The sequence below is a fragment of the Hemicordylus capensis genome, chromosome 6 (genome assembly GCF_027244095.1).
Source record: "Hemicordylus capensis ecotype Gifberg chromosome 6, rHemCap1.1.pri, whole genome shotgun sequence".
Classification (NCBI taxonomy): Eukaryota; Metazoa; Chordata; class Lepidosauria; order Squamata; family Cordylidae; genus Hemicordylus; species Hemicordylus capensis.
Genome location: NC_069662.1, coordinates 17,494,875 through 17,520,724, shown reverse-complemented (window position 1 = coordinate 17,520,724; position 25,850 = coordinate 17,494,875). Strand labels below are relative to the sequence as shown.

The window sequence follows — 25,850 nt, the reverse complement described above, 5'->3', positions numbered from 1 at the left end:
AATCCCCTTGATATTTATTATATTCGTGTATTATGGAATCAGGACCTTGAATATACCATTACGGTAATAGGATAATGAAACGAGCATATATAGATCTTAAACTGAGACTTGTTCAGCAAAAACCTTCGTTTCATTCTTACTGGACTTCCCAGAGGATGTTCAGAAAGGGCTGGGTTCAGAATGCGGTTTGCTGGAGCTGTAATATTTATGAGGGGACATTGTCACATATGGTTTGGTCATGCCCAATTATAGCAACTTTTGGAGATGAAGTCCATAAAATTGTAAGTAAGACACTGCAATTATCATTGTGTTTTAAAGATAGCTATGTTCTCCTGGGATATATTCCCAGGATATGGAATTTAACACTCTGTCAACAACTATGGATTCTTTGTGCTTGGGGAGTGGCCAAAAAGATTATAATTCAACACTGGAAAAGCAGATTTACTCTGGAACTTCAGCTTTTGACTACTGAAATGTGTTCATGATCTGCATTTGAATTGGTTTTTTCCTGCCGTTTAGGCAAAGAAGAAAAGTTTCAAGCTATTTGGTCAAAATTTAATGAATTGTATGTGCTTTAGAAGGTAAAGTCAGAATTCCAAAATATCAAAGTTAGTTTTAGAATACTTCAGAATTTTAGAATTAGCACAATGGAATAGGATTTTCCCCACTGAGGTGAATCAAAGTTTTTAAAATTTCACTAAAGATCACCAGTTGTTCCTAGAGCCTTGAAATTTGCCACACAGGGCCCCTGTAGTGCATCTGAAGAGAACTGGCTAATACCCTGATTTTTGGTCCATTTTTATAAAGGCAAACATGAAGGCAAAGGGCAGATTCCTCCATATGCTGGTGGAATGATGGTCCAAAGAGGGTCTTTGTTTACAAGCCAGATCTCACCATTAAAAAAAAAATTAACCAAAAACCAGACGATTGACCAATTCTCCTCAAACTCACTACAGGAGGCCCTGACCGCCTTCAGCACATGTGTGTTGTTTCAAGGCTCCAGGACCAACCAGTGATTTTTTTTCTTCCCAATTTCCCTATGGGAAAATTCATGTTTTAGTTGGAATTCAGATTGGGTTGAATCTGAATTTTCTGAATACACACATGCCTAAACTGTAGTGCCGCTAGACCTCAAAAATGGAGGCAGCAGAGTTACAGAGCAAATGTACCAACATCAACTTGATTGTTTTAGCCCTTTTGGTGAAATATGTGCTATTTTTGCCTCCTTCCAATCAAAGGCTCACTTAATAATGGTGCCTCACACCAAAATGAAGTGAGGAGACCCTCAGGGCGAGGGCAATTGTTAGTTTTTCTATGAGTGTGTGTGTCCAAATTTAATTAGGAAACCATGTACCTCAGTAGATGCTTGGGAAACCCTCGTTTTAAAAAAAATTAATAAAGTCTTTACAAGTATATGACCAGAACTTCTGGCAGCATACAGAGAAGCAGAAACTTAAGAGGAAGATGCCATCTCTCAAAACTCTGCTCTTCTCCCCTACCCTACTTTTCTTCCATTTTCTTTCTTCATCCTAATATATTTCTGGTTGTGTGTTGAGTTAGGTATTTTTTTTATAGATGTAAGTGCTAATGATTACAAAGCTAATAAATGGTTTGAGTTTATTGGGAGGGGCAATAATACTAATTTCAGAAGTATCAGCAATCTATATTTTCACTTCTATATAATACATCTAAATGCACTAAAAAGACAAGTGAAAATCCCAAACACTGCTAAATAGGACAAAGGGAGTGGTTTGCAGACAATGTAGTTATTCAATGTTTCCAATAGTGGTCAGGATGTTTGCCTAGAAAGGAGTGGGAAGAAGAGGGAAAACACATGTTAAAAGGAACTTCTACAAATGCATATAACGGTAACATTAAACTCCGGTACTGGAATTTCTTAAAAGTTGTTCCTTCCTTCCTAATCCATTACTTCAAATTCTAAATCTCCAACCGTGCTTTAGAAGAAAAGTAGTATATGGATGTAATAGAGTAAATAAACTGGAAAAGAATTTATTATTGATGACAGATTTCAGATTGATGTTCCACTCATTACCCAGGTATGGGCAGGGCACATAGGCAAGGACATAGTTGTGAGCTAATTACTCCCATTAATTTCCATTCATTCAAGACTGCACCCCATGAATGGCAACATTGTGAGTCCTTTGGGACAGGGGACCATCTTATTTATGTATTATTTCTTTTTCTATGTAAACCGCTTTGAGAATTTTGTTGAACAGTGGTATTTAAATATTCAAAGTATAAATAATAAGTATAAGTATAACATAAAACTATCCATGCAAGATTGAATGGATCTTCATGCTGTACCCACTTCAACACACAAAAACAAAAAACCCCTTCTCTTCCTCCCCACTCCGCTGAACACACCTTTAGGAATGAAGCCACTTGCTTTTTTGAAACACCTTCAACTTCGGCAAGGTCCTCTACCTGTATAAAAGAGGAGATGATGTGTTGCTATCGCACAGAGATGGATTATTTTCAGAACCAGCCAAGGGCTAAGCACCTTGCAAAATTATGCAAAGATGGAGGAAAGCTTTTGCATGGAACCATTCCCCTTGCAGATCTAGAATACCATGGACCCAAAGCCAATAGATTTCAGTAGGCTAATTGTTGTGGGTATAGATCCAAGGCAGTTGTGGTTGTTCCAGGGTTTTCACCATCTGTAATTCAGCAACTTCTCCATCAGTGGTAGAGCATGTTCTGGAATAATTGGCTCCACCCACTTCCAGAGCTGAGGGGCAGCCAAGGCTGCTCAATGAGTTCTCAGCAGAAGGAAGATTCAAAGCCAGCTCCCCTACATCCTGGACCAACTCTCTGTCCATTGAACCAGACCATTCCAGCTCCCTACTTTTCAGTGTAGTCAGACTCGAACGACACGTTTAGGCAGTAGGTCAAAGTCCACACAAGGTGTTCAGCCCAAATGAATACCCTGCTCTCTGCAAGGAGCTTCTACACCTCCTACATGAAGGATCTCTGGCAAACAGTTCTGCCCTCCACTCACCTTCTTAAACAACCCATGGAGATCCCTCCAGGCCACAATGAGTTGGGCCGTCTTCTTGCCGATCCGGTGCAGGTTCATGAGATCCTTCTCTGATCCTGTATTCAGGAGGGCCAGGATATTTCCCTTGCTGCGAGTTAGCAGATCAGGCCGCATAGTTACTTCCCACTCAGGAGGAGCCTTGTTTTCAGAGTTAGGGGCCAAAGGCTGACGTAAGAAAACACCCAAAGAAAGTGGTGGTTAGATGATGTACTGTCAACTAATTGAACCAAGGGGTGGGTGGTCAACAGCAAGGTGAGAGCTTGCTCTTAACTGTTGATATTGTTTGAATATATGAGGCTATTAGGTACATTTAAAAAAAAAAAGAGCCAGGAGAATGCATACAAGAGAGATTATTTGCACAGGAGCAAAAGAAAGGCTATGCCAAGAACCTCGTGTCTTTCACCATCTCTTTACTACTCTTCTGCAGCAAAGACATCGGGGTGGGGGACCTGGTGTCTCATCTTCACTTCTTGCCCAAAGCCCCCACTCCTGATCAAGAGTAAGCCACACCCCAGTGGCTTTCATACTGTGTACTAGGGAACACAGGGAATTCCTCATAAATTTATCAGGGATTCTTCAGAAAGGAGATCAGTAGAAGGTGGCTAAGTTTCCCTGGAAGACAGCTTGTACACTGCCACTACTATACTGACCTCTCCCGGTGTTGGGAGAGTTCCAAGATGTGTTCCTGATTTACGTGGAGATGGTGAAGTGCAATAGGCCTGGCTAGTGCTCTGTATGAGTTAAGAATGCATCCTAGCCCAGGCACTCCCAATCTTGGGTTCCCAGAGTTGGGCTACAGCTCCAGTAATCTCAAACTACAATGGTGGGCATCATGGCTGGGGACAATTGGAGTTGTCCAACAACATCGGGAGGCCCAGAGCTGGGAACTGCTGCCACAGAGCATGCCGTAGTATCCTTTGCACAGTGTAAGGGATGTAGGGACTCTCTCAGTCAGGGACATCATTAGAGGGTGGCCCATGGGACACAGGCCGCCAGTAAATTGCTCAGAGCCCCAGATCTCATCAGTCAGCTTCTTCCTCCATGACCTTCCTTCCTTCCAGAAAGAAAGTGCAGCAGTGGAAGCATCTGCACCAAACAGGGGAGAGAGCTCTTATCCTCACCTCACTCTCTGCTGCTTCCACCTTCATACTCTTGTATTATAATAGATACTTTTAAAAACATACATATTCTTGGAGGTGGGGGTATATGATTAAGTAGGGGCGGCCTGTGGACCCCAGCCTTGGATCTTGTAAATACCCCGCAGAGCCCCTGCCCTCAGCAGACAATGTGGGCCGTGTTCCCCAAAGACAAAGCTTGAACACCACTAGCTCAGAAGATGCTTTGCAGTGATGAAGCGCCAAGGCCCGTCTGGGAGCAGGACAGAGCACTCTCTCTCTGCCCAAGAACCCAGAGAATGGCTGCTAGTTCCAAGCTGATGGTTTTGGATCTCTGGTCTTGCTCAATATGGCATTCCCAAAGCCCTCTTTTTTTCTGACCATCCCTTCCTGACAACTTCCCACCCATTCCATCTTTGAGCCTTTAGTGTTGCTTGCTCACCCTAAAAGGTCTCCCCATTCCTTTACACACCTTTCTCTTCCGACCTTTCCCCTTCTGCTTTATGATTATGATCTCCTCCTCCTCCTCAGTTTTCTCAGGTGTCTGTGCTGGATGGGGTGAAAAAAAAGGGAGCTGGGACCTTGTAAGAGAGAAAAGGATCTGGAAACCAGGACACTGGAACCCTCTTACCTTGCTTAAAGGGCAACACCACGGCCTGTTTTCGGAGTTTGGCAGGGGCATGTTCCTGCTTGGCCTCCATCTCTTGCTGCTTTTCTGTAAGACTCTGCAGTGTGCCAGGGAGAAAAGACTGAATTAGGGCCCATTCAAGCAACAGGGACATGCCACACGATGGTTGCTGGGAAGGAGTGGGGCTGTCAGTGGGTTTACAGCTCCCTCCAGAGGACATGGAGGCCCCAAGTGTATGTACCACCATCTCTACATGTGGGTACACAACCCCCACAGTATGAAACTACTCTGAGTGGGAGATTTCGGGATGCCATTTATTTGTATCAAACCCCTCCTAGGACAAATAACTTGGTACCACTTTTCTTCTTCCTTCCAACCCTTCCTTGAAATCCACTTTCTCCTGCGCCGGCAGAAAGGGAAGATGCTTTCCATGGGCCTGCTGGAACCAACCCCAACCTGGCTCTTCCCCACCCCACTGCAGGCAGCCCACCCTGCAGGTGGAGGAGAAAGAACTGGGATATCACCTAATTAAAGGCATCTTTGTCAGCTGAAAGTCATGATCAAATACCTGCACGTTTTTATATAGTGCTATCCACAGGGGACATCCCATGAAACCAATCGCCATGAAACTTAGGACAGACATAAGGGGCTACTTTTTCACACAGCACATATCTAGGGAATTCTCCGCCAGGGGATGTGGTGATGGCCACCAGCTGGGACAGCTTTAAGAGGGACTTAGACAAATTCATGGAGGACAGGTGTATCAATGGCTACTAGTCCTGCCGACTATAGGCTGCCTCCAGCCTCAGAGGCAAGATGCCTCTAAATACCAGTTGCAGGGCAGCAACAGCAGGAGAGAAGGCACACCATGTCTTCCCTGGGGGCTTCCCAGAGGCATCTATCTGGTGGGCTGCTGGGTGAAACAGGATGCTGGACGAGATGGGCCTTGGGCCCGATCCAGCAGGGCTGTTCTTATGACAGATGAAACAGCCCTGCCCAGAGGGGCTCACATTCTAGAAACAGACACAGAGGCAAGGTAAATAGGGGGGATCATGTAATTAGTTGCAGTGGGACACAGGGAGTTGTGCCAAAATCTTTGTGGAAAAGGTGGGTTTTGAGAAGCAACTTGAAGGAAGTAATTGAGGAGGCATCCTGCAGATGCTCTGGGAGGGGGTTCTGGGCACAAGAGCAGATACGTTTGCATAAGGATAACACAACAGTTGCGAAAGAAAAAGCATTCTTTCATTTTGAATACTGCACGCACGTTTCACAGCAGGTACCACCTTAAGAAGAAGCATCCTCTCCTGTATGAGAGCAAAGGAGCTTGCCTCTTCTAAGATGGTGCCTATCGGCGTTCTTGTATTAAACTTAAAAAATATATATATATCCTGCCTGCATAAAGATCACTTTACATACACATCCTTTGAGGGATCAGGCTGGGACATAGAAGGGGGAAGGCCTCTAAGTTGCGTTAATATTGGTCCTTGCAGAAGTTGGAGGAAAGGAAAACAGCCTCACCTGCAGCTCACGCCATTTCTCCTCTATCTGCTTCTGAAGGACCAGCCTCTCCTTGCGTGGCGTGTTGAGAAGAGGCAAGCCACGATTCCCTGATTCTGTCCCTTTTTCCAAGGCCTCCAAGCGCAGCAACCGCTGAACTAAGGCTGGCTCAAGGTTCTCTAGAGGCAGCAAGGAACTGTGAGGGAGGAAAAACAGAGGCTTTTTACTAGGTTTTAGACAGCACTTCCGTCCAATCAGCCCAGAGCTATGGCTTTGTCCTCAGCCCAGTGTTTCAAGGACAGAGTGGCCACGCTCCTGAAGAAGTGTGGAAGAAACACAGCTAGGCCTTTTGCCCGACAGAAGGCACACCTCACCTGAGTGGCTTCTCCTCAACCACGTTCAGCTTCTTTTCCTCTGAGCAAGGCCGCTTGGCCTCAGGGCCTTCATCACTGGAATCTGCAGAAGGTCTCTTGGGCGCAGCTAAGGACAAGGGAAATTTTATTCATATCCCACCTTAATATATCACATTTCATGGCAACTTATATAATCAGAACAAGTAATAGTTAAAACATTAAATCCAGAAAAATAATAAACCAGTCACAAACAGGAACAGATTTAACCACACTCGGAGGAATACCACAAACAGGCTTCTGATCAAATAGTGCAAATGTATTAGAGGATCTAATTGCAAGGCCAAAGAAAGCAAAAAAGGAATGATCAATGTTCATAAAAGCAATGGGGGATTAGCAACAACATTCAACCAATCCATATAAGCTGGCAGAGTGAACAATGCATCTCAAACCATATAGTTTTCTTTAAACGGAACTCCTAACATGGTCAGAAGCTAACACTAGTAGGCATGTGCCCGAAATGTTTCAGAGGCCATTGTAAAGGCCTCTGAAACATTTCGGATTTGGGGCCGTTTCGGCGCCGGCAGGGGTAGCGCTTTAAGGGCAGGGAAGAGTGTACTCACCCCTCCCGCCACATTTCCCCCGTCGGCGCGCTGTCGGATTTAAGCCCCTCGGGGCGGCAGCATTCCTCCCTGCTGCCCCGTTTCTGCCATCGGCTGGAAGTCGCGAGTGCGTCCGTCGGGGGCTTAAATCCGACAGCGCGCCGGCGGGGGAAATGCGGCGGGAGGGGTGAGTACACCCTCCCCCGCCCTTAAAGCGCTACCCCCGCCGGCACCGAAGATCTCCGTGCACATCCCTAAACACTAGTACCTTGTGAAGAGGCATGGGGCAGAGAGTTTGGGGCAAGATAAATGAGTCACCAGAGCTACAGTTTGCTGTTGTGGGCAGAAAATTGGGGAGGGGGGAGGAATTTGGGAGACACTGAAGGGAAACAGAGTGAAAGACTCTGACCGGAAGGAATTTACCTGCGCTAGAGGGGAATAAGCTGAAGTTATGAGTAAAAGCAGGAAATGAGACACAGGAGCCCAGAAGAGGGTTTATTAGGAGGAAGGGCGGGCTTGGGTGAGGCTAAGACTCAGGGAGAAGGTGTGAGAACAGGCAATTTAGAACAGAGGAGAAAGAAACAGATCCTAGCTCAGGAAGGAAGAGTTTTAGCTCCCATGGGGAGGGGGCTGGGAGCTACATGGGGGAGGGAAGGGACAGTAGGCTGGAGAGGAAGCAGCAGGAGGAGATCTGGGCTGAAGCCACAGCGTGTGAGCTACAGCCAGAGTTTCTAATACCTTTTTCTCAATCTGTCTGGAAGAGAACCTGGAAACACCATCTCGCTGGGTTTTCAGGTGGTGTACTGCACACTTTGCTGGTTCTAAGCTGGGTACTTTATACCCCCAAATTGAATAGAGGCAACACAAGATTTCAATAGGATTTGTATTCAGATGAGATGGTGGAAATGAGGGGATACAAGAGAGATCTGATGGCTTCTCTTATTGTTGTGGATATTCAGGAGGAAACCAGATCTTCTTGGGTTTGGTTTCTAGCCCTTTATTGTCTTTCAAATTTGGAGGGAACCAATGTTAATACTATAAAGCCCTGAATGGCTTGGGTCCAGGTATTTAAGAGAGCACCTTCTTTTTCTTCGTGAACCCCGCCACCTATTTAAGATCAGGGGAGGTTCAGTTGTGGTTACCACTGGTTCTTTTGGTGGCAACCCAGAACCGGGCATTCTCTACGGTTGCCTCAGAATTCTGAAACATGCTCCCCTAAAAAAATCAGAGCCTCCCCATCTCTGGCTGTTTTTAAGCAACATCTGAAAACAAACTTATTTTATCAGCTTTTTAGTTCAGAATGTTTGAGTTTTATTGACAGTCATTTTAAATTGTTTTGAATGACCTATTGTTCTTTTGTCTGTAAAGATCATATACAGAAATGTGTATATGGGGTAGTATATAAATGCAAAAAATAAAATAACTACTTTCTGGAAGTTTCTGATTGTTTAGTCTTAGTTAGTTTAGGACCGTTAATACCTTGATCTGAGTGTAGGCAACATCTTGGAGGCTTTTTGTGTTCTGATGGAAGGAATCATTGGAGGGGCAGAGACTGGTGCCTCTTGGTCGGAGATCCAAATTGGAAAGCTATTTTGATATCTACATATCAGTTCAGAGCCTGTCATCTCATTCTTCTTCCAGAGTCTTTCCAAAGCAGAAGGCTCAGAGGCACAATCATCAGTCAACGCAAGGCAAGGCATCTGGCCTTCACTACAATCCTCATCTTAAACTGCACTTTTCCCACTTGGCCGTCTCTGGTTTAATCTATATCTTCAGTCCTGTTTGGACCTGGGAAACTTCTGGGAATGCACCTGAACTAGAAAGGGGGTGATCTTAACCAGGCTCATACAAGAGTCAGGGCTCCTCAAGGAAAAGGTAGATCGTGGAAGATTCCAGGACAGTGGTTCCCAATCCGGGGGTCCTGAACTACAACTCCTATCGGCCCCAGCTACAATTCATGCCTGGGGATGATGGGAGTTGTACTGTAGTTCAGCAACATCTGGAGGCCTGCAGGTTGGAAACTCCTGTCCTAGGGTGTATTTAGATTCAAGCCATGATTAAAAGATGTCTGAGCAGAACCTCCGTACTGGACCTCACTCTTTTCCTGGGGAGTCAAAAGATCTTGGATTCCAGGTGTTTCCTTCCTAGATACCTCTAGCGTGCCACAGTTCTGCCTCCACTCAAGCCTCCAGGCCAGCTCCCCTCCTTACCAATTTCTGGCAGCGTTTCCTGCATGAAGGGTTTGTTCACCACCTGCTTGGACTTGGCAGCAAAGTTGAGGCTCGTGAGGGTATCAAAGTAGTACCTCTTCTCAGGGGCGATGTTGGCAATGATCAGACTGTGAGCACTACCACCCAGGGAATCCTGGAGTACAAGAAGGTTATTTATTACATTTTTTTTTCTCCTGCCTTTTTGCCCTCAAGGAGCTCAGGGTGGCACACATTGCACCCCACCCCTGAACTTCTGCAAAAACACTGTGATGTATGCTTAGGGTAAGAAATAGGGACTGATCATGAGCTTCATAACTGAATGGGAATTTGAACCCAGGTCTCCCTAGTGCTGGTCCAGCATAATTTAAAATATTTATACCCCGCCCCCTTGTACACTACCACTTGGGGCGGCTCATAGCATGCATAAAATAGATACAAATAAATTAACCAAATTAAGTTAAAGTTAAAAATCCAAGCTAAGATCACAATCAGAACTATAGTTGAAGTTTCAAATTAAAAGTTACTTAAAAAGCGAAAAATTGAGAATCATAAAAACTGAAGAGCCTACCCAGATATAAGCAACAGGTGAAACATTAAAAAGCCTCTTTAAAAAGATGCATTTTTAGTTGTTGTTTTTAAAGAACACTGAGGGAGGGAACATGGTGAAGCTCTTCAGGGAAGGCATTCCAAAGCCAAAGGGCCATCATTGAAAAGGCCTCGACCATGACATCACCTTGCCTCCCCAGCAAACCCACTGCCCTGCTAGAAAACTCAAGTCATCTTAATTACCTGCAGCAGACGAGTAAGCTTGCTGTCTCGGTAGGGTACCCGAGGCAGCCCCTGGTTGAGGGCGTCTACCACCTTGCTGAGCACAAAGAGCGAGGTGTTGATGGCTCCGCTCTCCTTCAGCCGCAGACCTTGGTTGCCTGTCCGCCGGTTGTTTTCCGAGCCGGCTAGATCAATCAGGCAAAGTTTGGCAGCCCGGCGTGCATAGGGGGGCCAGCCCTGGGTCTGGCTCACCCAAAGCAGCAGCACAGCGTGGCTGCGGCTGGAGCGCTGATTTAGCTGCGTGGGTGCCACTGTCCGATTGCAGCTGGCAGGCAAGAAGTAGCTTTCAAAGTCTGAGAAGTTCATGATCGGCTTCTGTGTCAAGCCAGGCACCAGGATGTGATGGTTGCAATCCTCCCGGATGGGCAGGTCACGAAGGGAGGGCTCCAAGAGGTCAAGAACCTGGTTGGGGCAGAAACCAAACCACTTAGATTTCTTAGACTGTCTGCTTGGAAGCAGGATGGAGCTCAATTCAGAGTTCACCAACTCTCCAGGACGAGGAGCACCGCCACTCAAGGAAAAGGTCATTTACTCTGCACTTCAGCCAACAATGCTCCCAGAACAGTCTCTGTAGAGTCAGTTTTAGAAGCAAGTCATTCAAATTAACTTTTTCATGGGCCAGGTCTATTAATGGCTACTAGTCCTGATGACTATAGGCTACCTCTAGGCTCAGAGGCAGGATGACTCCGAATACCAATTGCAGGGGAGGCTGATCCAGCAGGGCTATCATGTAAAATAAAAAGTGGGATTCCGCACCCCCACACACCGCCTTTCTATTGTATTTATTTATGGTTTTACACCACCATTTGTCCTAAGACCTTGATGGATTCTCCTCCACCACTTCCTGCGCAACAGCGCAGTTGGTCATTCTACTGGCCTCTGGGAAGGGCACTGGTGACACTTGACCTCGCTGTCTCCTCCTCCTCGGCAGGCAGAACAAGCCAGTGCAACATGAGAAAGGAGAGCAGTGTGCCAATGCCGCATCGCTTGCCCCACTAGGTTGTGCTCTCCACGATATAGGGCTCCTCCATCTTGTTTCTCATTCTCCCTCACGGACTTCCGGGCTCCAGGCCTTTCCCCACTGAACCCACTAGGCTCAGTTTCCCCCTCACAAGCAGCTTTGTCAATCTTCCATTACCTTCTCTTGGTAGATTTCCAGGTAAGACATGGAGACTGAATACTTCCACTCATCCCCTGAAGCATCCCTTGTCATCTGCAAGACATCCCGAACAGCTCGCGGTATCACCCCTGGCTGATCTGGACTGCCCAACATAGTGTGCGTCTTCCCTATCATTTTGGCAAAAGAGAACAAAAGGCAGGAGAAAAAGTTTAGAGAACCGTCGGCTCTCCCTGACTCAATTTCATCTAGAAATGGAGAAACATATTCTCCAGCCACTGTTTTTTCCTAATATTCTTCACCTGGAAGGGAGAAGAATACTTAAGAGAATTTATCTGCAATCACAAAGTCTCACCTCTTGAATTTATTTACTCAGAAATAATTTTTATATCCATAGATGGCTCCTTGAGAATATGACTAACAGAGAAAGCACACCAGACTACCTTAAGGAGGATACTAGGGGTGGGCCACGAACCCCAATGAACTGAAGCTTCTGGTTTTTTGTTTGTTTGTTTTAAGAAGGCTGTATAAGTGGCTGATGGTGATATATTAAAATAGAATTCAAGCAATATGTTTTTGTTCAAAATCAGAGGAACAGAGTCCCTCATTGTCTGGACAACTGTTTTCCTTTAGTCTAGGCTCCCAAAACATTAATTTGTCACTCATATAGAGTTGTTGCAAAGCATCTTTTGCACAACCACACACATCACTTATTGCCCTTTTGGCTAAGATCTGGTGCCATTCACAGTCATTAATATAACCATCATTAACAGTTATTCATAGTCATGTGCCCCTTCACTGTCTCTTCCTTCATCCCCTGCTGTCTACTGTTGTCAGCCGAGTACACAGAATTGCAAATTAACATTTTGTGAGCAAAGGCTGGGGGCACTGTGCAGACTATGAGGTCTCTGAATCTGAAAAGTGTTCATTAACTTGATTATAAAATTAAATAGAATATTTATCGGCCACTTGTGGAGTGATTCTCTTGGCCTTTTATAGAAAGCAAGCAACAATCCAAGAAATCTCAATTGTTTGCCCCCCTCAATGGCTGCTATTGTTTTTTCTTCATTTCCCCCCTGCTGAATGAGGGAGTTGCTGTGCTGAAGAAAGAGACCCTCATGAGAATTTTGAAGAAAACCCCCCAGAGAAAATCTGGAGAATATTGCAGAGGCATATTTTCTCCAAGTTTCATTTCCACCCCTGCTGGCAGACTCCAGTTCTTCTGAGATGATTTAGTTAGTCTGTCATATTTACCTGCTCCGGTAGGCCCATAAGCCAGGATGCTGGCATTCTGCCCCTCCAAGAGATGGCGCAGGAAAGGTTGGACTGATCCCATGTAGATGTCATGTTGGGTGGATGTTTCACCGTAAAAAGCATCAAAGCTGGTGGAGAGAGAAAAATGGGATTGGGGCCTGCTGGCTTACACGTGAAGGTGTTTTCTGTAGGGTCAGGCAATACATCCATGAAGTCCAATGGTTTCTACTTCGGCCACAGCCTTCTAAGGTCTGACACTGGGTCTTTCCCAGGAACCAAGGTTTCCTTTTAACTGGAAATACTAGGGACTGCAAATGGGGTTTTCTGCATGCAAAGCAGCCACTCTGCCACTGAGCTACAGTTTCCTGGGACTTTTCAGAACTGGAAGTGTCTTAAGGTACGGATAAGCAACTGGGGGTCAGATTTGGGCCCTGAAGGCCTCCCTAGCACGAGTGGGGATCTCAAGGGATACCCACTCTCTCATTATTTACACACACACACACACACACACACACACACACACACACACACACTACATAACCACCTATCCCAGTGAACTTCACTACTTTTTAAGCCACAGCCAGTTCGGCAAAATAAAACAAGTTCACCCTTCAATAGGAGAGCCTCTGTGCTGACCTCCATACAGTAATACACTTTTGTCAGTGCTGAGAAGGTGCGTTAAGAGAGAGTCAAAGCCCTCTTGGGGAAAGTGCTGGGAAGGGCTACACTTCCCAGCACTCTGTGCATGCCTTCCAAGATGGTGCAAGGGACTCAAGAGGGCTCCTTCTCGTTAAAGGAGCCCCCCCAGTGCTGGTCAAAGTGCAGCACTGCCTGGTGAGAGTGATCATCTGTGCCTGGTGCCAGTGCAGAGTATTCAGCTTTGGCCAAAGCTTCACACAGGCCCAAGGAACAGTTAGTCAAGGAGCCACGCTTAGGGTTGGTGGGGGCTGCCACTGCCCCACAGGCCTTACAGTGAAGAACACTGACTTATCCCAAGCCAAGACCCAGCCAAAGGGCTCATTCTCCTGCAGCATGAACAGCAACAGAGCCCCCGTTAGCATTCTCCCTTTAACCATAGCTCCCTCCCATGTGCAAGCCAAGGCAGAAGCAGTGAACAGACACCCCTGGAGGAAGACTGCTGTTGCTGGGCACACTGGGAGAGGGGGTTATAGAGCCCTTGGCCCATGTCTGGCTTCCTGTGGGAGTCAGTAGGCAGAGCCAACACAGCTGTTCCGCCAGACCTTGCCCACTTCAAAACAGGGCCCCTGTTAAATATTGGCTGATCTATGGGGTCAACTATTAGACCTTATGGGGCATGCAGGTTAACCAGTTCTCCATCCGACTCACTGGTACTTCATCATCTCCATCTCGTTTCTCCAGTTGAGGATCTCCAATGAGTGGGAGCCCACTCCTCGCACACACGGGGCATCTTGACCTTGTCCGGTCCCTACACCAGGGCGCAACCGCACACAAACTCGTACCCGGGCTGGTGCATTAACGGGGGCTCTCCGGAACCCGGCCCGGCTTAAGCGCTGATTACTTGTCATGAATACCTGCAGCAGGGGTGGGGTAGTGGCGGCGGGAGAAGAGTATGGATTTAGAACAGCCACTGGCAGCAAACGCTCACACACCAAGAAATTTTTAGCAGGTCTTTTGCCAAGATCTCTACATTCCTGCAAGACTAGATGCTCTTTCAGGACTCTCTTGTCCGAGTCAACTTGTGATCTTTTTGATTAAAACTTCTCCTGCAATTTTACTCTCTAACCCAGCAACGTTTTAAGCTTCATAACTCTACAGCTAAGGAAGAACCAGATGCTAAGGCAATAGGTAGCCACTCCTGCTGCATTCTGAGCATCTCCATGTACACAAGCATGCATACGTTTACAGATGCATTGCCTGCATCTCCAAACACATTTTCAGATCTCTTGACTTTCCAACAAAGAGATGAGATACAGGTGGAACTCATCCACGGATACAGGAAGAAGACACCTGACCTTGGCATACATTTAAAAAGTGGGGGGGGGGGGGACATGCCAACCTCACATATCTACGGGTCAGAGGTGGCCGGAAATTACCACTAAGGTCATTTCCGGGGGCCATTTTCTTTGACGAAGCCACTGTACCAATGTATGCCCCTTGGCCAAAAACAACATACTGTGTTTGCTATTAGATTAGAAATCTCAGATTCAAGTGACCTCACCTCTGCCAGGAGCCCACTCAAGCTCTTGGTATGTTCATGTCATGACCCTCATCTTCCCCAAACCTACCTATCAGGCTGCATGTAACTAGTGGACAATTTCAGCCATATTTCTCCCATTCAGAGTTTTCCAGACAAAAAGAGGTCAACAGAAAGGGTAAGTTCAGACAACCAAATGTTATATGGAAATAGAATCACTTCACCATATACAAACATGCTTTCAAATAGAGAGGAGTAGCAATCCAACTTTTAACTTTTAACTACCAAGACCGTGCCGTGCAGAAGGTGGCTGAAGAAAATAGTGTTTAAAGGGTCGTGAGAAATGACTAAGCTGGATCAGGCTATCTGATCATGTATTTTTGGAGCAGGCAGGCAAATGTTTATTTCTCAGTTTTGCACTTTGTACCCCTTTGCAAAGAGTAAATATATTTTCCAGAATTTGAGGCTTTATTATTCCTCTGCATGCTTATACAAGACAATATGCAAGTGATTTATGTTTGAGCTATTATAACTATGTATGAGCTATTATAACTATAAGTATACTATAACTATAAGTATATACATTTAACAATAAATAACAAGCACTGAGCAAAATAGAGTCAATAACTCTCTTGAGGAGAGCCCTATTGGAACAGAGAACCACTTTCTAATACTTTTTTCTATGTAAAATGCTTTGGGGCTTTTTGTTGTTGCTGCACACACTGAATCCAATCAGACCAGTTTAAAACTAGCAAATAATCTAGGATGCTCCACTCATAAGAACAGGCCTGCTAGATCAGGCCCAGGACCTATTTAGTCCTGTTTCCCACAGTGGCCCACCAGATGCCTCTGGGAAGCCCACTGGGAAGAGGTGAGGGTATGCCCTCTCTATTACTGTTGCTCCCTTGCAACTAGTATTTAGAGGCATCTCGCCTCTGAGGCTGGAAGTGGCCTATAGCCACCAGACTAGTAACCCCCTAATAGGCATCCTCCGTGAACTTGTCTAAGCCCCTTTTAAAACCATCCAAGCTAGTGGCCATGACCACAACCTATGGCAGATAATTCCATAGATTGATTATGTGCTCTTCTTCCCTCCATACACAGAACTGTGAGCCATTCTGGGAGCAGAAAGCCATTTTCTTAGATGTTTTGCTAAGTATATCCCTCTGAGAACTTGAAAAGCAATATATAAATAAATTTATAACAAGAGAAAGAGAAATACACACAAAACCAGACCACTAGTATTTCTGCAACTCTCCAAGCCCCACCATATGGAGAGCTAAAGTGATATAGTGGTTAGAGTGTTGGACCAGGACTGGGGAGATCAGAACTCAAATCCCTGTTCAGCCATGCAATTTACTGAATGACTCTGGGCCAGCCACTTATCTCTCAGCCTAAACTACCTCCCAGAGTTGTTGTGGGATAGACATAACTGCTCTGGGCTCCATGGAGGAAGAGCAGGATAGAAATGTAGTCAATAAAGAGGCAAGCAGACTCATTGATTACTCTTGATTACTTTTTACTGTCCCATTAATTATTTATGCATTTATTGCTATTCATTCATTCATTCATTGTTAAATGTATATACCACCTTTCATTGAAAACAATCCCAAGGCGGTTTCCAGCGAGGGGAACAAGCCTTCCCCCTCCAGTTCCATTCTTGTAGCTAAATATTGTGCTGTGGCAAGCAGAGCACGGCATGAAGAAACGCAATTCCTCCCCACCCTCCCGGACTATTAGCTAATAGTTAAGTAGGCACTTAATTAATACTGATTGGTAGTTAGCAGTTGAGTAGCCTGGACATTTAACTGTAGCAATCTGAATTTTGCTCACTGTGTCTTTTGATGTTTTGGTGCGGTGTGTGTCCCGTGTTAAGTTCTACTTTTGCAGGTCAAAGACCAAAATAAAGTATTTAAACTCAAGTTCCAAGCTGGGGGAGGAGGGACCACGCGGCCGGGGCTTGAGGCGGGGGGGAGCCAACAGGCCGTGGATTTAACGCTTTCTGCTCCTTGCTGCTGCTGCCGCCTTCAGTGAGGGAAACCGGAAAGATTTGAAAGCAAGCCCAGGAAGAAGGGAAACCAGAAAGGACAAGGGAACGGGGGGAAAGCCCCACAGGAAAAAGGGAAGGCTCTACCGGCGGCGGCCTTCGCCACCCATTGCACTTACCCTACTTTTTTGCTCCCACCCAGACCGCCTACCGCACAATAGCACAACTCTGAACGACGCATTAAAGAACTACTAACCTCCGTTTGTATTTGGCGCTATGCCCGCCTCCTAAATAGAAAAGGGCCAATGGGAAGGGGGGAAGGGAGGAGTTGTCGGCTACGGCGCGTGCGTATTGAGACGGGCGGCGCAGTCTGCGCGTGCGCGGGACTGAGGAAGGCGCCGTTACATCGTGCAAGGTGGGGTGAAAACTCCGCGCGGGCGCACTGGAGTGAGAGGGCGTTGAGAAGACCTACGCACGCGCAACACCCCACTTAGAGATAGGAAAACGGGAAAAGGATAGAGTTAGGCTTACCGCCATTGTCCTTAATGGCACTTCCGGTTACCAAATGACTGGTTTTTTCCTTTATAACTTCCGATGAACATATCGTATATAGAAATCTATTTGATACGGTAATTTGCCCTTTTTTGCCATTAAAAGAGTCCCTCCTTGCCCATGACGGCTTTCATTTTTCTAACAGAAGTTTAAACTGCGTGTCGGAAAGTTTCTCTGACGAGCGGGGATACTAAAGTACGCATGACGTTACGCACGAGGAGCGCACGCGCAAAGTAAAGGCAAGCGGAGAGGAGCTAGTTTATGCCTTTTTTTCCAAAAGCAGCGCAGGCGCTTTTGAGGGGTTTTAGTTCTATTGCTCTGGTTCCTTCTCCAGATAGAAGCGGCGGCCGTAATCAATTGCGCTTTTGTCTGCTTTTTTGGGCTGGTTTCCTGGAAAAGATGGAAGCAATTGCGCGCGAGCTGTAAGCTCCGGAGAGTCCTGCTGCAGACGGGGTTGGGGGCTGGTGAGGTGCCGTATTCCTCATTTGCCAGCTAGGACGCCGTTAATTAACTAAATCACTAGAGATGTTGCAGTGGAATGCCTCTGAGCATGTGTAGAGTGTTTTCCTAAAAGCTTAGTTAAAGAGAATCTAAAGCAGTCAGCCCAGTTAAACATTTGCAAATCCTAGGGACTGATTTAGGTGGGGAGAGATTTGCGACTTGCGCCTGTCCGCGTTTTTATAAAAGCAAATAGGTCCACGGTATTCGAGGGAGCTTATAATCTTACAAAACAAAAATATTAGGTAACCATGATGTTGGCCCATTAGGGGACGCCCCCTCCCGGGGAAAAAGCCACTTTCTGTGGTAATACATTTATTAGGACCAAGTTCAGAGCAGTAAATAATCCTATGGAAGTGTGTATCTAGGATTGCAGCCTTGAGATCATGTTTGATCTCTTGCATTGAAATTACTTGAACTTAACTTGGCTGGATCGTGCTTGCAATAATTCGTGCAATCCTATGTATGGTAATTTGGGGATGTGTCCACTGTGCCCAGTGGACTGTGCAGCCTAAATGAAGGGTTTAAGTCTTTGAGTTAGTTATGCAACGTTTCTCTAGGCTGGATGTTCAAGAAACATTTTTAAGGTGAAGAAATCAATGTTCCTAAGCAAGGACTGATGCCAAGTTTTGTTTACTTTTTGCTGCAGATTGTTTTTGGGGTTTTTTAGTCCAGCAGGAAAATTGAAGTAATGAAGCTATCTGTGAAATTGTGTCCTCCTCAGGGAATATCTGTTTTTTAAAATACCCATCTTGGGGAAGGATTTCTGTGTCACTTGACTCTTTGCTTCCGGTATTTTAGATAACGTTTTCTATGTACTTTTTATGGCTTACTCATTTCATATTGTGCATTAGTGTATTGTAGGGATGTGCACGGAACCTGTTCGGAGGCCCTTTACAGGCCTCCGCACCGGTTTGAAAGACTAGCGGTTTGGCTGGTTCAGAGGTGGGGGAGATAACTTTAAGGACTGGGGAGGGTGCTCCCCCCGCCCACCATGTTTCCTCGCCAGCACTGTTCTCAAAAACATCCTGCTGATGCGGCAGCATATCTCCTTGCCGCCCCAGTATGCCACGGACCGGAAGTGGCGACTGTGCGTGTGCACATCGCAACGCGTACACGAGCAAGCTCAACATGCACACGCACAGCAACCACTTCTGGTCCGCGACATACCGGGCTGGCCAAGGAAGTACGCTGCTGCCCCAGTGGGAACGTTTTTGAGAACGGCACTGGGTGTGTGTGTGTGTGTGTGTGTGTGTGTGTGTGTAAGAGCACCCTCCTCAGTCCTTAAAGTTCCTCCTCCCCCCCCCTTATTCTCTCTAATTTTTTTCATCTGTGTGCGGAATGAGTTTTGTTCTGGGAGGCAGTATCAAAGCAGTGTATGTGCACATACATTCAGGGTGGGACCTTACTGATTAAACTTGAGTGGGATCTAAAATTAACTGAGCAGACATCAAATAACGTGTGAACATGTGCATGCCTTAGTGAGAACACTGCCCCCCACCCCTTGAACTGGCATTTGCCAGTCCTGTGCACATCCCTAGTGTATAGCTGACCATAGCTTATTGAAAATCAGGAGGGAAATGAACAAAACAGACCAAGTGAAATGAATTAGTAAATACTGGGCTAGATGCATGAATTGTCTGTCTCAGTATAAGGATTGTGCTTTTTAAAAATGTAATTCTGATAAAATTCTGTGACATATCCCAGTGTGGTATAGTAGTTAGTGTAGGACTTGGATTTGGGAGACCCAGATTCAAATCCCCAGTCTCATCTTACAAAGTGGTCTTGGTCTGGTCACTATATTTCAGCTTAATTCTATCTCACAGGGTTGTTGTGAGGATAAAATGAGGGGAGGAGACTAGTGTTCCTTCTAACAGGGATTCCTAGATGTTGTTGACTACAACTCCCAGAATCCCCAAGCAAAAGCCATTGCAGCTGGGGTTTCTGGGAGTTGTAGTCAACAACATCTGGGAATCCTTGTTAGAGGGAACATTGGAGGAGATCATGATCTTCACTCTGAGCCCCTTAGGGAAAGGGTGGGATAAGAATGTAGTAAGTTAATTAAAACAGCTGTAAATATTCTTCAGATCCTTCCCTGAAAAGTGCATATTTTGTTGTTTTGATTATTGTAAGCTTGTGTTGAGATCATCCTGTTTAGGAAGGTGTAACTGTTCAGAACTTGCTTCTCAGCATTCCAATTAAATCCCTCTGACTTCAAAGGGACTTTTCATCTAGAACTCCCGGCTGATCTTGGCAATTCCGTGGGCTCCTAATCCAAAGGATGATTTTTCTGTCACTGTGACTTTGTTTTGCAGAATCGCCACAGTAAACAGCATGAGGCTCTGCAGTGGATTTTATGTCAGAATTTCCTTTCTCTCATCTGCCAGAGTCCAGTAGTTTAGAAATCCTAAATGGTAGAGGAATACAGACTGACTGTGTTGGTAGATCTTGCTAGATTACTTTAATGGTGCATGTGCGGTAAGATAGGCTTCATGGGAATGTGCAGTAGAATTTTAGACCTTTTTAAGTGGCCTTGTTGGAATTCTTTTTGCTTTGCTCTCTGTGTGTGTATTATACTGTTGGTTTATGCTAAATGTATATGTCATTCTGTCTTGAATGTAAGCCACTTTGAGTGTGTGTGTCGATAGCGGGGTTTAAATGAATAAATTCAACTAGGTGGTAAAGGGGATGCTGCAAATATAAGCTTTCAAAAATGCACCATGTTAACATGACAAGTAGGTGTTATATTTGTATCCTATTCTTCTTTCAAAGTTATTCAATTTTTCCCTCAAAATAACCTTGTGGTGTAGGCTGAGAGTCTGCTGTTCACCTAAGATATTTCATGGCTGGAAGGATGGTGATCTAAACCCAGATCTCACTAGTCCAAGTCTAATCTTAACCACTTCTAGTCTATGAGCTAGGCTCACAAATTTTGGCCAGTTGTAGCATCTCAGGGGATGAATGTTCATAGTGATTTTTGGCAACATCTACCCCCAAAGGTGGAAAATAGGCACACTGTTGCACTTACAGCTTTCTATATATTCTCACCCGTTTTTTGTTTCTAAAATCATTAGGGTAAATTTGCTGTCATTTTTGCACAGAAGAAAGGGTTAGGGCCAGGGTTAAAGTAAAAATGAACAAATTTTTGTACCTTCTCCATGGAGTAATCTTTGGAGCACTTGACAATTGTTATTTCCATTCCTCTGACAACATCAGTGAAATTTGATAGTAGTTTTTGTGCTCTTAAAAGCTTTTAAAACCCCATTGCAATTTTGGCTGCTTCAGGCCCAACAGTCAGGACAATAAGAGCATGATAATGCACTGAAAGCACTGAAAATGTCTCACCTATTTTCTGCCTCTAGGTGCAAAGTAAAGTGTGCTGTTGAGTTGGTGTCGACTCCTGGCAACCACAGAGCCCTGTGGTTTGTTGGTTTGTTTGTTTGTTTGACATATTTTTATACCGCCCAAAACTTACGTCTCTGGGCAATTTACAAAGATTAAAAAGTAAAACATTGATTAAAAACAAAACGAGAAAATTTAAAAGCAAGAAATTTAAAACACAGTTTAAAATTTTAAAACAATATTCTAAAACAACACTAAAACAATCAGAGGTTTACCACTGCCTCCTCCCGTGCAGTATGAGATGATGTTGCCTTTCAGCATCTTTCTATATTGCTGCTGCCTGATATGGGTGTTTCTCATGGTCTGGGAAACATATCAGTGGGGATTTGAACCAGCAACCTCGGGCTTGCTAGTCAAGTCATTTCCCCATTGTACCACCTTGTCAAAAATCTCCATGAGCATTCGTCCCTCCCATCACCATGGGACTGACCACCCCAACGGGCTCTTGTTCTGGGTGTGCTCCAAATGGCTGCTCCAGGAAAGTTCTTGTTCACCGATTACCACCAGGTCTGTAATTCCCCTTTTTGTCCTTCAGTCCTCTGGTGTGCATCCCTCTCTCGCAACCATGGAGGAGGCCAGCACTGTGGAGGAAGGGGAAGTGACCTCGGGGATGCAGTCCTTGGCAGTGGACGATGGGCCTGCACCGGAGCTTGCTGCCCCTGCTGATGAGCAAGACAAGGCTGCTGGGGAGGAGGAAGAGGAGGAGCAGTCAGGGAAAGGAAGCGAGTCTGCCGAAGAGGATTGGTGTGTGCCCTGCAGCGACGAGGAGCTGGACTCGCCCGACGGCTGGATGCCTCCCCCTGAGGAGATCCGGCGGCTCTACGAGCTCATTGCTGCCCAGGGGACCCTGGAGATCCAGGCAGAAATCCTGCCCCGACGCAACCCTACCCCGGAGCCTGACAGTGAAGACGAGGATAAATCCGAAGGGCAGCCTGAGCACGAGGAAGAGGAGGAGGAAGAGAAGTGAGAAGATGGGGTTTGGTATCTCCGTTAACAAGGGGGTTTGGGGGGGGAAGTAGGAGGAGAGCTGGTCTTGTAGCGAGCATGAATTTCCCCCTTTTCTCCACCTTGGTTTGCATTTGGATGGGTGCCTATATGTGAGTGTGGTAAGACATTCCCCTTAGGGGATGGGGCCAGCGTTCCCTCTACCCCCCCCCCCGTGGAATGTGTTTTTTCTGAGCGGCAGTATCAAGGCAGTGTGTGCACATTCAGAGTGGGGCCTTCCTAATTCAACTTGAGCGGGATCTAAAATTAACTGAGCAGACATTTCAAAAACCTGTGAGCCCGCACACATGTGCATGCCTGAGAGGGAATATGGGGTGGGGTAGCTCAGTGGCAGAGCATCTGCTTTGCATGCAGGAGGTTCCAGGTTCAATCCCTGGCAGCATCTCCAGGTAGCGTTGGGAGAGACTCCTGCCTGAAACCTTGGAGAGCTGCTGCCAGTCAGTGTTGATAATAATGAGTTAGATGGACCTGTAGTCTGACTCTGTTTAAGGCAGCTTCCTAAGTTCCTATTCAAGGTCTGAGATAAGGGAGGAAGGAGGCAGTGTTCTAATTTTTTAAATCTGTGTTGTGGAATGAGTTGTTCTGGGCAGCAGTGTGTGTGCAGATATATTCAAAGTGAGACCTTCCTGATTCAATCTGAGCGGTGGAATCTAAAATGAACTGAGCAGACATCAGAAAACATGTGTGCATGCGCATGTGTGCACACCTTAGAGGGAACACTGGAAGGAGGGACTCCAGATTGCTGCTTAGGCAGTACTGTGTTGATTTTCATTCTTCCCTTTTGCTCCAGACCTCACGTGCCGACTGAGTTTGACTTTGATGACGAGCCTGCCTCACCCAAGAGCTCTTTAATTGACCGCCGGAGAACCCCTGGTATGTGGAGATGGAAAGAGAAACTCCCTTTCACTATGGGATAGATGGGCATGCCTTCCGGAGAACCCTGGAACTGGCCTTGTCAGGCCTTCCCTGTCCCAACATTCCTCACTTCCATCTCAGCTTTGCTCTAGCATTTATCCCCAGGATTTCTCCAGAGGACACAAGAATCCTGACTGAAGTCTCTTTTCTTGGCCTTTGAGCCTAGTAAAACTAAAACAGATTGGCCAGCAGAGTTTGCTGTCATCCAAGCAGATATATAGGAAATGGAGAAAGGAAAGGCCATGTGGGCCTGTTGTGAAATACATTAACCCCGCCCACCCTGGCCAAGGAAAAAATGAAAGTGAGAAAACCTGAGGAATATCAGGCCTATGCAAAATGTAGGGAAGTGTACCACTGACCTTCCCCTGCCCCTCACAGTGGTGTCAGTGAGGACATTCAGGGAAAGGCATAGCTGATTGCACTACACTGATTGGGACATAAGGCGGCTCATTCAAAACATCACACAAAATGTGGATTTGAGGCATGGAGGGTATTCTGTTGCCAAGTAACACCTTGAGCTTGAGGCCTGCCTCTTGCTTTGAAATTTCTTGCCCTGCTCTAACTTACTCCTGTGGCAGAGTCCATAAGCCCTAATCTTTGTTTCATTTTCAGGGACCTTAGCTAAGAGCCAGAAGAGAGAGGCCCGCCTGGACAAGGTGCTATCGGACATGAAGCGCCACAAGGTCTTAGAGGAACAGATTATGAAAACAGGCCGAGACCTGTTCGACTTGGATTCGGATGATGTGCCCACGCCAAAACGGCCATCAGGACTCTTCTTGCGCCAACGCAAATACTGAGGGTTGTTGAACTTTTTGGGGCCAAAGAAAATTATTGGCTCTTGAGTGTGAATGTAAAAGGAAGAAGATGAATGCATGGACCCATTAAGTCAACCGGTGACTTGGATTTTGGCTCAGATCCTGCACTGGCTGCAGGAGGATCTTGCTTGGGGATTTTGGGGTGTAATAAAGGTCTGTGAGATTGTTTTTAACTTGCTAATCTCTGAGAGTGGGGAGAGGTTTGGACCTGGGAGAAGAAGACATGATTAGAGGTCCACATTGACACCCACAGACTCACTGTGCTGTGCATCTCGTCCCCAACGGCAGTGGCAAGCGTGACATGCCTTGGCCTTCATCTTGACTTTGGAGTTGGGGTGGAGGTGGGGAATCCTTCCTACCATTGTTGTGCTTCTGAGATGCTCTGTTCAAACAGGATGAATAGAGGGATATCCTGCCAGTTGTAATATGTTTCAGAGTTGCTTGGAGCACCTTAGAAATGCAGTGTGTCTCTTGGGATGACCCCCTGGTTGGGGCTGGAGCAGGGAGTAGAGGATCACCCGACCTAATTTTGAGTTTCAGCGGTACAGTGTTTGCTTAGGGAAAAGACCCTGATACTTGGTCCTGGTGACCAAATATTCTTGAACTAGCTTATCCCTCACAGAGTATCTGCATTCTAGGACTTTATTGCACACTCACCCCCTCAGCCAGTCTCCCCTCACCCCTCCAGCCAGTTATCTCCCCTCACCTCCTCAGCCACTGAGTCTCCTGGTGAGGAGGACGGCTGAGCTGAGGCTTCCCTTCCAGCCTGTACAGATGGCCCTCGGTGCACTCTTGTGCCCTGCCTTAGCCGTCCTTGTGAGGAGATTTGGTGGCAACAGATGCCGTTGCTCAGTGTTTTTTCTTTGCTGCCTCCTCCTCAACCTCCCTCCCTCCTCAGTAGCAGCTGCCGTTCCGACAACTCTCTCTTGATGGAACTCTTGCAAGAACTGCCACGCATGGGTCCATCTTAGAGAATTATATATATAGAAGAAAGATGACTGCCAACACCAGACATAATCCATGGACCTTTCTCCAAGAAAGCAACATAAGGAGGGGTGGTGTGTATGTCAGTGCAATCTATTCCTCTCCTATTACATTCCACCCCAACTGAGGAAGAATATATAATCAGTTTCTTACGCTAATGGCAACTGTATATGTTGACAAACTCATCTGTATCTGTTGTTTATGGTGGGTGCCAAAAAAGCCAATCCAGGCACAGGAGATACCAGAAGAAGTACAGTTTAAAACTAAGATGGGTGGACTCCGAATGTTGGGGGGGGGGATGGGGGTGCTTCTTTGCATATTTATTTTGTTTTCAGTACAGTACATAAGAATAGCCCTGCTGGCTCAGGCACAAGGCCCATCCAGTCCAGCATCCTGTTTCACACAATGGCCCACCAGATGCCCCTGGGGAGCCTGCAGGCAGGAGGTATGTGCATGCACTCTCTCCCGCTGTTGTTCCCCTGCAACTCATATTGAGAGGCATCCTGCCTCTGAGGCTGGAGGTGGCCCACAGCCACCAGACTAGTAGCCATTGATAGACCTGTCCTCCGTGAATCTGTCTAAGCCCCTTTTAAAGCCATCCAAGCTGGTGACCATCACCACATCCCATGGCAAAGGATTCCACAGATTAATTATGTGTTGTGTGCAAAAGTACTTCCTCTTGTCTCCCCTAAATTTCCTGACCTTTAGTTTCAAGGGTGACCCTTGGTTCTAGTGTGAGAGAGGGAGAAAAATTTCTCTCTGTCCACCCTCTCCACTCCATGCATAATTTTATACACTTTGATCATGTCTCCCCTTAGTCACCTCTTTTACAAGGTAAAGAGCCCCAGATGCTATAG

The 25,850-nt window shown here is 46.1% G+C and overlaps 2 protein-coding genes across 8 annotated transcripts; one reads left to right on the top strand and one right to left on the bottom strand.

Annotated features, from left to right (window-relative positions):
• Positions 1–1,600: 1,600 nt before the first annotated feature.
• KIF22 (kinesin family member 22) lies at positions 1,601–17,595 on the bottom strand. 3 transcript variants are annotated; one of them, XM_053265188.1, is made up of 13 exons: positions 17,354–17,595; positions 14,007–14,212; positions 12,660–12,787; positions 11,427–11,575; positions 10,250–10,690; positions 9,461–9,614; positions 6,673–6,778; positions 6,320–6,494; positions 4,805–4,898; positions 4,646–4,722; positions 3,020–3,223; positions 2,386–2,445; positions 1,601–1,802 (listed from the first exon to the last, which is right to left on the bottom strand). In XM_053265188.1, the coding sequence occupies exons 1-13, from the start codon at positions 17,357–17,359 to the stop codon at positions 1,767–1,769; spliced, it is 1,836 nt and encodes a 611-aa protein (XP_053121163.1). In that variant the 5' UTR covers positions 17,360–17,595; the 3' UTR covers positions 1,601–1,766. The 3 variants fall into 3 exon arrangements, with proteins under 3 accessions (XP_053121163.1, XP_053121165.1, XP_053121164.1); XM_053265190.1 differs by lacking the exon at positions 17,354–17,595 and adding an exon at positions 17,079–17,228; XM_053265189.1 differs by lacking the exon at positions 17,354–17,595 and adding an exon at positions 17,002–17,129.
• Positions 17,596–17,643: 48 nt separating this feature from the next.
• Positions 17,644–24,177, top strand: PAGR1 (PAXIP1 associated glutamate rich protein 1). 5 transcript variants are annotated; one of them, XM_053265195.1, is made up of 5 exons: positions 17,644–17,838; positions 18,597–18,664; positions 21,810–22,237; positions 23,070–23,152; positions 23,807–24,177. In XM_053265195.1, exons 3-5 carry the CDS (start codon positions 21,840–21,842, stop codon positions 23,989–23,991), a joined length of 666 nt encoding a protein of 221 aa, XP_053121170.1. In that variant the 5' UTR covers positions 17,644–17,838; positions 18,597–18,664; positions 21,810–21,839; the 3' UTR covers positions 23,992–24,177. The 5 variants fall into 5 exon arrangements, with proteins under 5 accessions (XP_053121170.1, XP_053121168.1, XP_053121169.1 ...); XM_053265193.1 differs by lacking the exon at positions 18,597–18,664 and having other exon boundaries at positions 17,644–17,843; XM_053265194.1 differs by lacking the exon at positions 18,597–18,664 and having other exon boundaries at positions 17,645–17,796.
• The last annotated feature ends 1,673 nt before the right edge of the window (positions 24,178–25,850 follow it).

Coding starts and splice junctions, on each gene's coding strand:
- KIF22 (XM_053265188.1), bottom strand. Junction 11,576..12,659: donor TTATGGGCCTACCGGAGCAG/GTAAATATGACA, acceptor CCAAAATGATAG/GGAAGACGCACACTATGTTG. Junction 4,899..6,319: donor AGAAATGGCGTGAGCTGCAG/GTGAGGCTGTTT, acceptor GGCACACTGCAG/AGTCTTACAGAAAAGCAGCA.
- PAGR1 (XM_053265195.1), top strand. CDS start 21,840: ATGGAGGAGGCCAGCACTGTGGAGGAAGGGGAAGTGACCTCGGGGATG. Junction 22,238..23,069: donor GAAGAGGAGGAGGAAGAGAA/GTGAGAAGATGG, acceptor CTTTTGCTCCAG/ACCTCACGTGCCGACTGAGT. Junction 23,153..23,806: donor TGACCGCCGGAGAACCCCTG/GTATGTGGAGAT, acceptor TTTCATTTTCAG/GGACCTTAGCTAAGAGCCAG.